The sequence below is a fragment of the Eurypyga helias genome, unplaced genomic scaffold (assembly GCF_000690775.1).
Source record: "Eurypyga helias isolate BGI_N326 unplaced genomic scaffold, ASM69077v1 scaffold2093, whole genome shotgun sequence".
Taxonomy (NCBI): Eukaryota; Metazoa; Chordata; class Aves; order Eurypygiformes; family Eurypygidae; genus Eurypyga; species Eurypyga helias.
In genome coordinates, this window is record NW_010240346.1 from 1,855 (window position 1) to 18,174 (window position 16,320).

At 40.9% G+C, this 16,320-nt stretch overlaps 1 protein-coding gene across 1 annotated transcript in view; it reads right to left on the bottom strand.

Moving 5' to 3' along the window:
• Window positions 1–412: 412 nt before the first annotated feature.
• Window positions 413–16,320, bottom strand: part of ATRX (alpha thalassemia/mental retardation syndrome X-linked) — a gene marked incomplete at both ends in the record, with an annotated part of 64,246 nt that continues 48,338 nt past the window's right edge. Inside the window, 12 exons of the mRNA XM_010148402.1 lie at window positions 413–607; window positions 1,919–2,096; window positions 3,185–3,293; window positions 4,223–4,326; window positions 4,612–4,765; window positions 6,325–6,398; window positions 6,664–6,752; window positions 7,043–7,173; window positions 9,295–9,412; window positions 11,292–11,467; window positions 12,979–13,116; window positions 13,889–13,951. Coding sequence (XP_010146704.1) covers window positions 413–607; window positions 1,919–2,096; window positions 3,185–3,293; window positions 4,223–4,326; window positions 4,612–4,765; window positions 6,325–6,398; window positions 6,664–6,752; window positions 7,043–7,173; window positions 9,295–9,412; window positions 11,292–11,467; window positions 12,979–13,116; window positions 13,889–13,951 — 1,529 coding nt within the window. The remainder of the gene's footprint in view (window positions 608–1,918; window positions 2,097–3,184; window positions 3,294–4,222; window positions 4,327–4,611; window positions 4,766–6,324; window positions 6,399–6,663; window positions 6,753–7,042; window positions 7,174–9,294; window positions 9,413–11,291; window positions 11,468–12,978; window positions 13,117–13,888; window positions 13,952–16,320) is intronic.

Below are 16,320 nucleotides of genomic sequence, written 5' to 3' on the forward strand. Positions count from 1 at the left end.
AGACCTTGAAGCACAGCACCACCTCACAGATGTGTTATCATAAACTGAGGTAACACTAGGTATCACCACCTCCCACTCAGACATTGATGTGAATCTCGGCTTCCAGATTTTCCTGCAGTAAAACTTCTATTCACTCAAATTGTGTGAAAAAGTCATTTTGTCTGTTCTGATTGAACATTTTTGTCTTTTAACTGAAGATGCTTTTCTTATATTGTCAATTACACTCATTATCTAGCTCATTATATTAATGACGTTTTACTGTGTTACCTGCTATTCACCTCCCCTCGAAGTGAAAAACACTGCTGTGCAGCAAACACCCAGCACTCTGCTTCCTGCACCAGGTACCCCATGTCCCTGAACACATCCAAGGGGGTTTATAGCATCTAATTCCCAGTGATGTGCCTCAACTTACTTTTGGCAACATTGGTGTATCTCTCTTCTTCTTCTTTTCTGAATTAGGATCGTCCAGCAAATCTGGCTCAAAAGTGTAGAGCTCTGTAAGTTCATTCATAGTAAAATGACGCTCAACTTGCTGTTGGTCGACAACCCGGAACGACAGTGACTGCTTCGTTACCTGACGATCATAGATCTTATCTTCCATCGTTCCCTAAAAAATGAAGATGCTCGTTTTATACAAATCCTGGACCACCTTCTCATACAGGGGAAAAAACAGTAATAGCTATAAAGGAGCTGAATAACAACGTAACAGTGCTCTATTTTCCTCATTTCTTTGACCCCGTATCTACAAAGTTACCTGAAAACACTTTGTTTGCTGAGAAAAAAAGAAAAAACCCCTCCTGGGAGCAAACACACAGTAATACAAATGGTGCACATGTTATCTAGCTACCAGCCAGAGTAAGAAATGGATTTTTTCTGTAGTATTTTGAAAAGCTCCATGTTTGCTTCAATCCCCCAAATTAAGATATGACCAAAAAATGGCAATTTCCACAGCATGTACCTTATTTTGCTGCTTTGAGCAGCCTGTAAAAAGGCAAACAGATACAGTATCACTGGGGGGGGAGAGGGGAAGCAGTCAAGTCTAATTCATCACAGCTGTGTATGAAAAAAATAAGATCTTTGATGAAAAAAGGCAAAATGACATTTTAGTTAAAAAAAAAGATGACTGTGAAAAGTATGAGAACAGCACAGCCTGTTCTGAACATCCTAATTTAAAAAGGATATCACCAGTTCAAAAGTGCACATAGAAAATTGCAAAAATAGACTAAAGCCTGAAGAAAAAAACCCATGTCTGACAGTAATGTGTTACAAAAAGTAATCTATTTAAGTTGGCAAATAGAGACTTGATCAAGTCAACTGGGAAAAGGTCTTCAGGCTACTCTGTAACACCTGAAGGCCTAGAAGATGATGCAAGATACTTCCTATCAGAAATACTGGCATTATACCTTAAAAAAGCATCAGTGACCATCAGAATTATTACCCATCTTTAATATTTGCAGGGTGCAATACAAGCTTACAAATCATAAGTGGATGTCTCCTTATAAACAATTATTGATCTGCCTGTGCAGATCTGCTACAGGTCTGTAGCAGCCAGCTACAGTCAGCAAGCTTATTGCCAAATGACAACCATCCCCTGTGCAGCTTATTTGTAGTGGTGTGCAAATTAAGAAAGCTGAGAACACTACTCTGAGTCTGGATGTAAGAATCACTGCTAGAATTCCAGAATCTGTGCTACACAAAGTGTTGGATGAGATGGGCTTAACAAGAAATAATTTCACTTGCTATTCATTTTACCAATCCCGCCCTCAAGAGCTTTTTCAGTGTCAAACTCTGCTGTCAGATTGGGGCTGGAAGATGACTGCATCAGTGTGGACCACTACAGACTTCAACAAAAGTCCAAACAGCCTACCAATTTGATTGCAGGAGCAGAATATCACAAGAATATCAGACTCAAACCTACCTGAGCCAAAAACCTGTACACAAACACAGGTTTGTTCTGCCCGAAGCGGTAAACCCTGAAAATACTCTGGATGTCATACGATGGGTTCCAAGAAGCATCAAAGATGATGACTCTATTAGCAGCCACAAGGTTAATTCCGAGGGAACCTGCTTTAGTGGATATAATAAACAAGCGGCCTCTGGAATAGAGAAAAGTTGCAAAATTTTAGTATTTTGGAAAAAAGCTATTGTCCCATGTTGCTGTGTTATTATGGAGTGTTCATGCCCTGAAATAACTCAAAAACTTCATTAGCATACTGTACTAGGCATAAAACAGATGCAGATTTTACATGGACAACACTTTTTAGCAAAACATTCACTCCCAAAAATAGAGATCAGAGACTTTGCAAATCAACTGTTAACGAAAACTTATGGCTAAGAAAAAAAGTTTTGGTTTGCATGTTCAAGCTCTAACAAAATTAGCTATATCAAATTAAACCGTAATTTTAAACAGGCACATCCCATGCCATTGAAATGGTTTCTTGGCTAGTAAGCTTTCTGGCTAACTCTAGAGTGACACCGTCTCTTTGATGTACCTGTTTCTTTTTTGAGTAACATCTCACTCAGGTTCAACCTAAAATGAGCTCCTGACAGAATAAACATACCTACCCACATTGCCCAGAGCACCTGTGGATGCCCCATCCCTAGAAGTGTCCAAGGCCAGGCTGGATGAGGCTTGGAGCAACCTGGGCTAGTGCAAGGTGTCCCTGCCCATGGCAGGGGGGTTGGAACTGGATGATCTTTAAGGTCCCTTCCAACCCAAACCATTCTGTGATTCTATTATTCACATCAGACTTGAGAGTCCCAACGTATACAAACAGAGGATGGCTGGGAGACAATTCTGCAGACAGCTAGCAGAGCTATATGCCTCTGACCGGCCAAGTGACTGCTGTCTCCAGGCCAGACTCCACAGAGCTCTGACCTTCCTAGGTCCTTATATCCTTTTAACTAATTGTAATAAAAGACTGTCTCTGACCCAAATTGCTTACAATCTAAACAAGAATGAAAAGGGCAAGGAAACACTGAGCAAGTATTGCTAAGTACTAATGGAAGTAACCTCAGTAGAGCAGAAGCCTATTGTTGCATGTTTTTTGTTCAAGCTCTGCACCTGAGAGTGATACTTATTTGGTGAGCCTTAAGGGGTCATTAAACTGATACAAGTAACAGAGACATAGGGAACAAGAGAAGGAGGGGAAATAAAGCATATATGTATCAGAAGAGATCTCACCGCACATTAGTTTCATCATTAAATTCCTCAGCCCATTTCTTTCTTGACTGAGCTGTAGTTGAACCATCGAGGCGATAGTAATCAATGTTTCTGAACCACTTGCCTTCACCTGTAAATGTACGTAACAGTCACATTATTAAGATGCTGATTGTGTAAGTAACTGATAATACTGGATATACACAACTAGACAGTAAGAAAACAAATATGGAACGTAATTTTAAAACAATGAGAGAGGATCAGAGGTTACTCGGGATGGAGAACATTTCTGGAGAATACAGGTGCTTCCACAGGCACGCCTTGGAAATTACATAGTGAAGCTTGTGTAACAAAAATGAAATACGTAACACAACAGAAAGTAACAGCAGTTACATCTGTGGTGACAGTGACCATCCACAAGTCTGCAATGGCTCCCACAGGCCCTAAACCAATTTTGTCTGAAGTGATTAAAAAACAGATAAATGTTGTCAATCTCCTTTTACCTTACAAAAAGTACCCAGCATCTCTCACTATACATTTCTTCCTAAGATTTTGTTATTTTTTTAACAACAACAACAAAAAAAATCAACTGCTAATAAATGAAACTCCTCAAAGCAGTTTTATACTCACTGGAATTTAAAGGTATGAACTTGTAATCAAATTATGCTCCAAGATGTGCTGGGTTCAGCTGGGATAGAGTTTATTTCCTTCACAGTAGCTGGTATGGGGCTGTGGCTTGGATCTGTGCTGGAAACAGTGCTGATAACCCAGGGACTGAGCAGTGCTGACACAGAGTGAAAGCCTTTTCTGCTCCTCACACCCTCCCCCCTCCAGCCAGTGGGCTCGGGATGCACAGGAAGCTGGGAGGGGACACAGCCGGGACAGCTGACCCACGCTGACCAAAGGGATACACCCAGACACCGTGGGGTGTCATGCTCAGCATGTCAAGCTGGGGAAGGAGGAAGAAGCGGGGGATGATTTCTTTCAAATTCATTCCCTTCGGACTCAATAGAGACTTGTAAAAGAGTTATTACCTTTGCAACTGTTCAAGGTGACACTCACCTTTATAAATAGGAGGCTTCTCTTTGTCAGTTTTCTCCCTGTTGGCCAGCTCCAGAAAATCTTCTATCAAATCCAGCGATATTAGGGACTGGCTAAACACTAGGCTGAAAACAGAAACAGGAAAACACAAAGTTCACCTCTGAGGTTACTTTAATCATTGTATTGCTTTGCCTTTCTTCCCTCCTCACTGATAATACCTTTGAAACCAGACACAGAGTAAGGCTTGGGTGGAGTACATGCATGTATGGGAAAACTCAGTGATAACAATGAATGCAGCACACAGGTTTGCTTCAGAAAACTGAGCCATGGCATTAGGAAGACTGAATGAAGAACACTGTCAGTCTAATGTTTTTATAAGGTCATTAAAAGTATTTCCAGAACTGACTTACACTTTGTCTCCAAGCTCCTCTGCCATTCGAAGAATTTCAAAGAGAAGCACCATCTTCCCAGAATGTTCCAGCACTTCAGCATCTGCATCAGTGACAAAATCTTTGTACCAGTCTGGTGCTGGGCTACCGGGATTGGAAGAGGATGTAGCTTTGCCTATTAAAAACAAAAAAAAAAAAGAAGAGTAAAACAATTTAAAGGCATGGTCTCCATCTAAATTCTTGGAAACATCTGAACTACAGAATTGTTTCCTTATTATTAGGCTTAACTGGTATGAAAAGAGTTCTCTGAGGAAGTTTCTTGTCTGCTCATCTCCTAACACACTATTACATAAACAAAATCTGTAAAATACATATGTGGGAACAATCCTGCTTTTAACATGTTATTATAAATTTATTTTGTTAATTTCACTTAACCCCTTAAAAATACATAAGTCATAAAATGAATTACAGAACTGAAATAATACAAATACACCAAAATAACTATTCACCTAGCAAACGAGTCTGCTGGGGGCTGTATCACCCACTCTGAAGTGTCAGATGCAGCCCATGCAGATCTTTAACGATACTCTCATTATGTTTACTCTGAATTCAGCCAGGAGAAAGCAGGTATTCAGCATCACAACCAAAAATGCAGACAAGAACCATGAACAATCTTGATTTACACTACTTAATTTATTTCATGGTATTTCTGTTCTTTCATTTAACCTCTTGTAAAACTGTATTTTTCCATACCAGAACAAAGAATGAACAAGTTAATCAAATAAGAGATCTGGGTGTGCCCTGGGAAAGTCCTGTACACACCACCTATCTATTTACATCTTCATCCCTAAACTTTGCAGAGGGTCTCCAACAGCTGCAATGAAGTAGGAAGTGCCCGCAAACCTCGCCCAACGCCACATCACGTTTGGTCAGAAATTCTGCACCTGCGTTAAGCTGAACAAGGCTGCACGAGAGAGGTAAGCATTCAACTGCTCCAGAGACAGAAACATCCTGCCTACAACGCAAGCGATCACTGCAATGTATGTGACCTGTACGTGTAGGTATCTTACACACACCCACCCTTCCCCTTACGCGTCTACAATGTTTATCACTGGGACGGGGACCAAAAAAACAATTCTCACCTAAACTGGCCCCAAAAAACCATTTCTTTAGGGAAAGCAGTTGACACACAATAAATGACACTACACAAAACTAGCTCTGTGCTAACAGAAACACGACAAAAGCTAGATTATCAAAGGAAAATCCCCAAATGAAATGTACAGGTATAAGGAGTTTGAGTAACAATCTTTAAAACAGTCTTGTATTCCCACTGCACTGTATCTGCTTGCTCAATATCCATTTCAAATTCCAGGTGTAACAATGACCGACGTGCACGTTTCTTGAGCTTTCCATTGACCTTTCACCAGCATGTTTTAAAGGAGAGGGAAAGCGGCTACTTTGTCCATTAACTCTGTACCCTTTTGTATGTATGAATTAAAAACATTAACCACACAGCCTCCCTGCCACAGGAACCCTCCGTTCTAAATCAATGGCCCTTGGTTTTCCAGGACGAGTACCCTGTTAGACACAGCGGGAGCTGTAAGCACAGAAGCAGTTCATGGAATTAAGGAATTTGTCATTCTACCACACAGGGGAATCCCCGACAGCCCTCTCAACCTGCCTTTCACAACACAAAGCTGCCGTGCATTTTATTCACTTGTTCGCTATACCCACCTTCATCCGATTTTGTAACAGATGGAGGGTTGTTTACAAGTTCTTCTGCATTTCCTTCTCGACCTCCACGAGATCTTGAATTCCAGACTTTAATGACTTCAACATCATTATCACTGCCACTTCCACTTGAGCTACACTCTTTAAAAAATTTTCCCCTTGGATTTTTTTTTCCTGGGAAGATAACATTGTACACCGCATTATTTTTTGAACATTCTACTGCTAGAGAACATACTCAAACAGATACACAAAATTAAAAAGAAATATTCCCTTTATTATAGAAATCACTTAATTTGTGTTAGGGAAATAAATCCAAACGACAACAAATAAAAGCTCAATTACTTTGCATAATCATCAGAACTTAGGCTCATTGACGTCTCATCGGAATCTGAAGCTATGAACTCATCCATGCTGTCTTCATCAAAATAGCCCTCAAAAGAGAAAAAACCAGAAATCTTGTTAAGTATGCTCATCCAGAAGCTTTTATTAAACTTTCAGCCATCTGCTTATTCTTCATTTAAAGAATGGTGAGTTCTGCAAAGGGTTGGCCTTGCAGAATGTTTGAAGAATGACAACATACCCAGAAAGAAAAATATGACAAAAACAGCAGCAAAATTACCCCACAGCAACAAAGATTTCCATTAATTTGATGAAACTTTACCTAGCATTTGGCAAAGCTTATCTGGAAAGTTCTCAGAGTATTTTGATATATCTAATTTACCTTATTTTCTTTGCTAATATAGTCCAGCTGCAAACACCAAGGGTGAGTCCAGATTCTGCTCAACATCTGGAAATCCTGGAACAGCTTAGCTCCAGCTTTGCCTCTTCCACCTTCATTGCCACCACCTACACCTGACAATAAAGTTTGGGTTTTAGAGTGAAACCCTGAATAAGTTTGCCACATACTGTTCCCCCTTTGAACAACCCATTAGTGCAGTACTGAGTGTTCTTTCCAGATGCACATCATATTGTACCGTCTCTTGTAAAAGAGGTCAAATTACTGAGTCACAGGCATTTTTTTCCTAGTTAAAGTTGTCAGAATTAGATTTTCCCCCTTTTCTTGATAATAAGAAACATGATTACATTTTTCACATAAAAGCACATTTCTCCCCAATATAGGAATGAATCCAAATCCTCTTAAAAGGACAGTCATGTCTATTTAGGTTTTGTAAAAGCAGCCCAAGGTGGAAAACACAAAATACAATTTGCGTTTATGTTTCAATGAATTTGGCTTACTATTTTGAGCTACCTTTATTTAATGCCTTGTAATGCTTCAGTATTCTCTCACAATAAAGAATCTAAACCAAGCCTAGCCTATTTTTACATGGTCCAAGCACAAATCAGTGCAAAGCAGTACAGTGTTCACAGGATTCAATTCCTGTTTTGTAGTCTCAATTTCTCCTTAAGCAGCACATTAACTTTATGTTCCCGAAACTGATTGTTTTTCATATTTATAGTATGCATAGTTTAAGGCATGTATACCTACAAGAAAACAGCAAGAAAAACTTGGAAAAACTGCACCTTAATTTCTATTTTATGCCTGTTACAGTGCAGAGAGAAACATAATTTTAAAAATTTGCAGATGAGAAGCAGCAATTCCCTTTCTATATTTATCTTCAGTAGCAAGAGTCCCTTTTTTATTTAATGAAAATCAGAGAGCACGTCGTCTTCTTTTGAAATACAAAAGTAATGCAAAGAATCGATATGGGTATCAGCAATGAGCACAGAGATTTGCTCTGAAGAGTTGAGCCATGGTTAGCTCAGACAGCTTTTCCCCCTCTAAAAGGGGCTGTTTGTCTTTCCACTCTCCTGTTTCCCCTCTTCTTTCTCTGAGCTGACCAAAGTGGCAGGACACTAACCCAAGATGAAGTCAGGGAAAGCAGGTAATGCTTTCTACTAGCTCAGGGAGTTCAAGCAGCCCACGAAGGGCTGGTAATCATGAAACAGTACCACCCCTGTTGACAAATGCCAATTTAGCTAAACTCAAGTCATTCTGTCGAGCCCTTAAAGTCTGGGCAGATTCATTAAACCACCTGTTAGGCAGTGCATTTTCTTATAGTTAGTTACCCATACCACCTGTTGGTAAATTAACGGCTCCAGCAACGTAGTAAATTTGAAGCTCACTGTAACAGGCTTTTTGCCAGAGCAAATCTCTCCCTTATCTTTAACACACTGGACTAGAGGCAGCTACTTCTTATCTGCTGCCTGCTCTGTTAAAAAGGAAGTCTCGAAAGCCACTGTACGTAAGTGAAATTACTTTCCCTGGTCCTTCAAAACGCTTTACTTCTAGAAGTTAACCAAGCAGCAGCAACAGTGGCTTCTCTCTATTAGAAATGAACAGCCCGCAGTAACATATTTTGGCGTGTTTTTTTTTTCCTTATACACCCTTTCAATTAAACAACTTCAGGTTTTCTTGGGAAGACGCAAGTCCCCAAGAAAGACCAGTGAGGAGCCTATTGAAAGCTGATGAAAAGCACTGTCAGTGTGCAAACTAGACTTGTGGGTTTTGAGAACAAACAAAGAGATATTTCCACAATCAAGACAATATTTGACAAGTAACAGCTTCAGCTCGCGTAACAACAAAAGGAAACGGCCAGCCTTGGCAGCCCGCTCACACCAGCACACCTCAATTTTGCATTCTCTCCCTCCAGTCCATATCTTGTTTCTTGGAGGAGTAAGCCATTAAATCAATTACATTTTATGTTTAGAAAAGGAAGAATGGAGAGATGAACCAAAGCCTGAAGGTGGCCTACTTTTAAGAGATGCAAATATTATTATTCCTTAAAAAAATATTTTCATGTGCAACCGTTTTGCTGTATTTCAAGCTTCAGAGCGAAGATAAATCTTACAGGAAGCAGAAAAATACAGCCATAGAGCAAATAACACATAAACCTCCAACCTACCAACTATGGCAAAAAGCCCCTTATTAAATGACCATCAGTCTTGTTGCCCGGGAGAATTATAGACACATACCTGTCAAATGATCCAAGTAGTACTGGTAGAGTTTGCACTGGATGGGTGTCATCCGGACTTCTAGAACATACTCGTATTTTGGTGGGAGGAACTTTGTTAACGCTGTGTAATCTTTCCTCTGTAATTTTACAAACAGAACTTTAGTCACATAAACATGAAAACGACTACTGAGAGCTTAACAACCTCTGGCATCTTCAACGACAAAGCACCAAGCGTAAATTACAATGTTTCAGATGCTTTCCAACCACAAAGGGAAAAAAATAGCCCACTAAATACAATCTAATTACAGGCACTGTCTGCAGAAGCCCATCTTACCTAGTGAATGCCGCTGTGTAGGCAAAAGTAACGACCTGTTAACCCCATGTCTCAGCTCCAAGCCCTTGCAAAGCTGACTGCAACTCCAGTAGCTGCTCTGGTAACTGTTTTTGTGGGGTTTTAAAAAATACTAAAACACTTTTTTTGTGAAAGCATAGGTAAGACAAGCAGATAATAGGAATGTTTGTATCACAGATGAACTTACTCAGGTTCACAGTCTGAGGAGTTCATAGTTTCTGAGTACTTGCTTGGGGCCATACAGAATTCACTCCTGTGTTCATTTTTTCTACTCTTAGGCTAATCTACACGTTTAGGCATTAAAGACCTTCATCACAGCTAACCTGCCTGCAGGGTGCCGAGCAAACCGCAGCCGCTCACTGCCAGAGAGGAGCCTGCAGGCAGCTCCCACTGGGTCCCAGCCATTACACCACCTCCACGGCCTTGCTGTTAGCTACGAGTGCAGCAAGAAGCTCTCAGGAGAACATCCTTTAGGAACAGAGCTGGTTTCTTCTAAGGAAATCATACAGTAGCTCATATGACCAAAAGGGAGAGCTGCTCTGTACAGACCGGATCCGAGCTGTGCAGCGCGCTGGGAGAAAATCCATCTGGGCTCCGTCCAATGCTGCATAAACATGGAATGTCGAGCATCTGAGGGCACGTTAAGATTTACTGGCTATTTATGTTCCTCTTCTTGTTCCATCTTTGGGTTTGCTCCTGCACTGCTCTACAGATGTGTAGAATTACGTACACTATCTTCTCATTACCGTTCAGATTTCCAAGATCATAATTTTACGATGGGAGGTCCTTCATAAACCGCTTTACTTCTTTCAAGGAGATAAAAATATCTGCTTGTGGGACTATCCCATCTGACCATTTCACCCAGCTCATGCCCACTTGGGCTGTTTAATCATCTACCAACAACGGCACAGCCAGGAGGAGGCACTTAGTGCCTACAGAGCATCACACCTTCCATCAGGCTGCCGGTGCCTGGCTTCACAGAGCAGGACAGCAGCAGCATCATGCTGACAGCACACGAGGCACAACACCACCACAGCTTAACTCAAGAGCAAGGAAGCCAGCCCTCATTCTGGAAATCTCAGCAGTCTTGGCTTGGTTTATCTATGGTCTTTAAGGTAACAAGTTCTTCACCCTTTTCCACGTGACTCATCTTCCTTCTCTCCTCTTCCCCATTGCTCAGATTCTCACGGATTGGACAAAATCAGAATTCAGAACCAAGCGACAAACCTGGATTACCAACTTTCTGGGCAGTTTTTAAGGCAGTTGAGTTTTTAAATGTGTACTCCTCCTTTACATGTGTATATGGAATTAAAAGAGCAACTGATTTCAAAGCAGTTTCAAAGCAACTAATGTCCTACTCTACCATATAATTTTCTAGTCTCCTAGCAGGAAACCAGCTGTATTCCCTAATATACGTCTATGTCCTGCTTAGGATACACTGACATGTGGGTAACAGCTGTGAGATTTTTGTAAGTTTTTCTAGTCACAATAAACAATGGAGTGGTCTAGTAATTAGCAAAAATATTTAAGTCAAAAGCAATAGCTGGATTCAATGGAACTCTCAAATAGCAAGTTTACAGGCCTTTGAGTGCTTTCTCCGGAACGAGATGATCCCCTCCCTGCAGCTCGCTGAGGTAATTAGTTGTGGTAAAAACTGTTCTTACCTGAACACATCCAGCTAACATCTCATAGAGAATATGCGCACGCTTCTTCATTACTCTGACATCCACCAGAGTGGAGTCAGCACACTGACCGTTCTGAATTGGGTTTATAAATCGATTGCGGAATTCCTTAATGGAACCGAGTAAATTCTCCTTAATGAAGTTAACCATGCAGTGATCTAGGACAAAAAGATCAGACTTTAGTTGTTCAAAATGGGAAGTACAGTACTGGGATTAATTCTACCAGAAAATAACTGTGTCATATCTAAAACTAAGTACTTTCTGTTGAGCCGAAAGCCCAAACAACCCCAACATTTTCCAGAAAAGGCATCTTAAACTGACACATATCCTAGGTACAGAAGCCACTTCTGAACCTAATGTCAGATTCAAAACTACTTTATTGTGTTTGCTACGCAAACTTTGAAAGCTGCTGTACACCAAAGCAATCATGTAACAAAACTGTATTTTCAAAGATTTTAAAATTGATTCAAAAATGTATTAAACAATAGGAAAAAAATCATTACAACATATTAACAAACAGGAGCAAATGTTGCAAGCTGGTTTAGAATGGAATTCCCCAACCAGTAACATACATCTGTTTAGTAAGGTAGGTAAGAACACTGCTCCGCAATAGTTTAAAACAATTTAAATTGATGCTGCTGCAAGACCTGGCCCACCCATTTCCCCTCTGAACATTCTCTCCCTTCCTCTTTTGACATGCTGAGACTCATCTGATCCTTTGGTTAGCCAGATCAAGGAACTAAACCGTGGGAAAGCTATTCACCTCTGCAGTGTTAATTTTCTGATACCCCTCACGCAGGCTCCCTGAAGAATCCTATGTATGTAAGGCCACACCAAGGGAAAGGATGGAGGAGGGGCCAGATTATCAACAGCTTCATTTTAACTTGGCTTAAACCATCATGGAGCAACATTTTGAGACAATGATTAAAAATGCAAAATGCAAAACCACATTGTGAGGGGTTTTTTTAGATCTAGAAACTTAGCAAACAGCTTCACCATATGTGCTGGTTGTGGCTGGGACAGAGTTAATTTCTCCACAGTAGCTGGTACGGGGCTGTGGTTTAGATTTGTGCTGGAAACAGTGCTGATAACCCAGGGATGTTCTGGTTACTGCTGAGCGGTGCTGACACACAGTCAAGGCCTTTTCTGCTCCTCTCACACACAGACACCAGCAAGTGAGCTGGGGGTGCACAAGGAGTCGGGAGGGGACACAGCCAGGACAGCTGACCCCAGCTGACCAAAGGGATATCCCAACCGTATGGCATCATGCTCAGCACGTCAAGCTGGGGGAAGGGGGGATGTTTGGAGTGATGGCGTTTGTCTTCCCAAGTCGTTACGTGTGATGGAGCCCTGCTTTCCTGGGGATGGCTGAACACCTGCCTGCCCGTGGGAAGTGGGGAATGAATTTTTTGTGCAGCTTTTGCTTTATCTATTCAACTGTCTTCATCTCAACCCTCAACTTTTCTCACTTTCACTCTTCTGATCCTCTGCCCCACCCCACCATGGAGGAGTGAGAGAGCAGCTCTGTCAGGCTTAGTTGCCCGCCGGGTTAAGCCACAAGACCTATCAAATTCTTTTCTTCTAATCAAACTAAATCTATCTATATATTGCTGAAAGGCCAAAGTATATTCAAGGAAATAAACACTTCTTAAACCAGAGAACTACTCACATTCTATAAGATTATTTTGCAGTGGTGTTCCTGTAAGAATTATTCTTCTCCTGGATCGAATAGAATTCATTGCCTTAGAAACAGCAGATGCTTCGTTTTTTAGTATGTGCCCTTCATCACAAACAACAAAGTCGGGGCCTAGAAAGAAATAACATAACATTAGATCTCTTCCATGTCTCATAACCACAAAGAAACTGGCAGCCTAAGGAATGCAAAATTTATTCAACTAACGTTATTAAGTCGTTTTGTTTTGGTTTTGGGTTTTTTTTAACTTCTGTGTGTTTGCATAATTTGTGATTTTTTTTTTAGCACCATTCAAGTCCTCACTGAGCCTTTGCACAGGCATCCACAGTAGCTATTCTGGTAAACTACAGGCTGTTGCTTGTAAAGTCTTCACGGGAAGGATTAAACCCAGCTTTGCAATATATTCCTATAACAATTATCTATCCGTGCAGCGCCTGCGTGCGTGTCTGCATTTCCATTCCCCCCGTCAAAGCTTCATAAACTGTTCCTTCACTCCAGCATAGGCTGCCATCTTCTGGTGCTCACTCACTTCTGAAGAAAACGAAAAATCAGGTAACTGGTAATTTTTCATTTAGGCAACAGGTCAGTATCCATAGCAGTGTACAGGGCAACCAAGCCTTATCTAAGATAAGACACAACCAAATCCGAGTAGAATTACAGACAGGTGAATTGCCACCCTGCAGCTGATTGTCACACAGAAACGTCCTCAGCTTTCTTCCAGAAGATAAACCCAAGGATTCTAGACTGCTGTTTTGGGCGAGTTGCACGAGGAACGTCAAAACCACACCACATTTCCACAGTATGCAAAGCAACTCTAGTAGATTTATTAAGTGTCACAATCTGGGGTTTAAGATACGTAATACCAAACTTGGCAGAAGGGACTTACACACCTTCATGGTTTTCAGATTTGGGGCAATATCTGGAATATCTGGGGCAATAAATACTTTTCCTTGAAAGGAGAAGTAAAAGACATTTTAGAACACAACTAGTAACTTAGAAAGAATGTTTTACCAGATGTAAACCTGACCTCAACTCCAGTACCATCAATCATGAATTCAGCTGAAGTCAAGTTTACGCACCTTTGAAAAACACTCTACAAAGCCATGAGCAGCTGGGTTCATCTCAGCTCTGAAAAGGCTGATACTGAGGTGGCAAATGAGTGTTCACCAGTGTGGACAATCTGCTCTGTTGTAACTTACCAAGAACGCTTTTCCTCATCTTAACCATAAACTGTCTTGTGAAGAAGAAGAAAATTAACTCTAGGACAGCGATCAACAACAGAAAATGAATTATACCTTTGACCCCCTGCATGATTTAATGCCAGTGCCAGTCACCTCAACAGTGACATTTTAAGTGTCAAAAAGTGATTTGAATCTTACATGTTAAAAACCAAAAGGAATCAAGATTTTTGTTTTGTGGGGTTTTTTGTTTGGTTGTTTTTTTTGTTTTTTCTGGCTGGAAAGAAGTTTGTCTTTTTAACCAGGTCTAGAAGACAATTACGAAAATTCACATATGAATTCTGAACACACTTCGACTTGTCCAAGGCTACTTACTTCTCAATTTTCACACCTACCACAAAAACATTTCCCCATATGATTTCACAACTTCTGTACTTTCCCCAGTTTTGACAGCACACAAAACCCTGAGTGGCTCCACACAAAGCCTCCCTTTAATTCTAGGCAAACATCTCTTATTAGTGACAGATCCTTCCTCCAGTCCTCCTTCTAGCATCTCCTGAAGAGTAAGGATCTTGCAAGCAAGCTGTTCCTGCCGCGTACAGTACTACTGAGGTGGTTTGGAGCCGTTTTCTACAACTGAAGCACATGCAACATCTCCCCACCAAAAATGACAGCTTGCACGCTAATATGTCATTCTCAGAGACAGACTTGGCCTGGTACATTATGTTAATGATCAGAATTGAAGTACATTAGAGAAAAGCCTAAGGACAGAGAGCAATCCAAATGGTGCAAATACCCCAGAAATGAGTTTCAGCAATGACAGTGATTCATTAGCATGAAGTGGGAACCTCAAACACTGCTGTGTAGAGTAAATGAACAATAGCAAAACACGTAGTAAGATGACTCGTGGTTGGTTTGGCAGGCACACAGCGCTGGTATCTTGAACTAACATCTTGGCTACAACCCAGTGGCAGGGATTTTCATAAATTTGTGGGGTTTTTTCTGTGTTCTTAAAAAACCTGAGTGCAATTCATTATGGACAGAATGTTTCTCAAAACATCACAAAGGGATGTAAAACTTAAAGGGACCTCAAGGGCTCATTTCCTCATCTGAGGTCACAGTAATGAGAAAGCAACACATCCGCCCTGTCCAAAGTAGGAAACTCCATGACCTCACTCTTTTGCTAAAACGCTGTGCATAATACCTAATTTTAATTACCTCTGCTGCAAATCAGCGTAAATTCTGCCCTTTCCTTTCTCCAACTGATGTAAAAAACAATGGGTAACAGTCCTTTCAATAGCCAGTTTGTACATGGTGGGAAATTTGTCAGTTTAGTTGTCTTGTTTCAGGATAAAAAGCCTTACTCCTCCAATCTTCCCTGAGTCTTCACCATCTTATCCTTGTTGCTATAGCTGTAGATGTTACTACATGGATATACATGAAACATACTCACTGATAGATCTAGAGATGTACAGTTCTCCGTCGCCTCTGAAGGCTACAAGACCTGAAGTCTGCCTCATACCCGTAGCCCACTAAAGAGCTCTTTCCAGTTAAAACATAAGGGAATTTTTATTAGTAGTAACAAGTAAAAAAATACAAAGTTACTGAAATGCTGCAAGCAACGCACAGGAGCGCTCAATAAACCAAACAGCATTCCATCACCTGCACAAAGCACTATGGGAAACCATTTGCTGCTCTGCATGCGTACATAATCCTGCTATTATTTCACATAGCAGAGCTAGTTAATTAGTGAAATCACTCCTCACACTACTTCTCCACCCATAAACTTTGGCTAAACTTTCCCCCTCCAGTCCCCTCTTCTGTGCAATACATGCCTACGCTATAGAGTATGTCTACTCTAGCAGTATTCATCTTAACCAGACATGTATCATTAAATTATCACTCAGATATCAAATTTGCAACTTTTTAAATAAAAAATGCTCCTAGAGGCAAAGGTTTCCCTATTTATGGTCACAGCAGAAAACCAGCACACAGCCTCCTAACCCTTTACTGGCAGCCTGCTATACTGCCAGTGCTGAGATTCACGAACACAACAAGTAGTGGTCGTGGTAGGATACTTCTCTTTAATTTAGCCAATCCAAATGTCTCCAAAAACTAAAGGATAACAACAGGCGAGGTG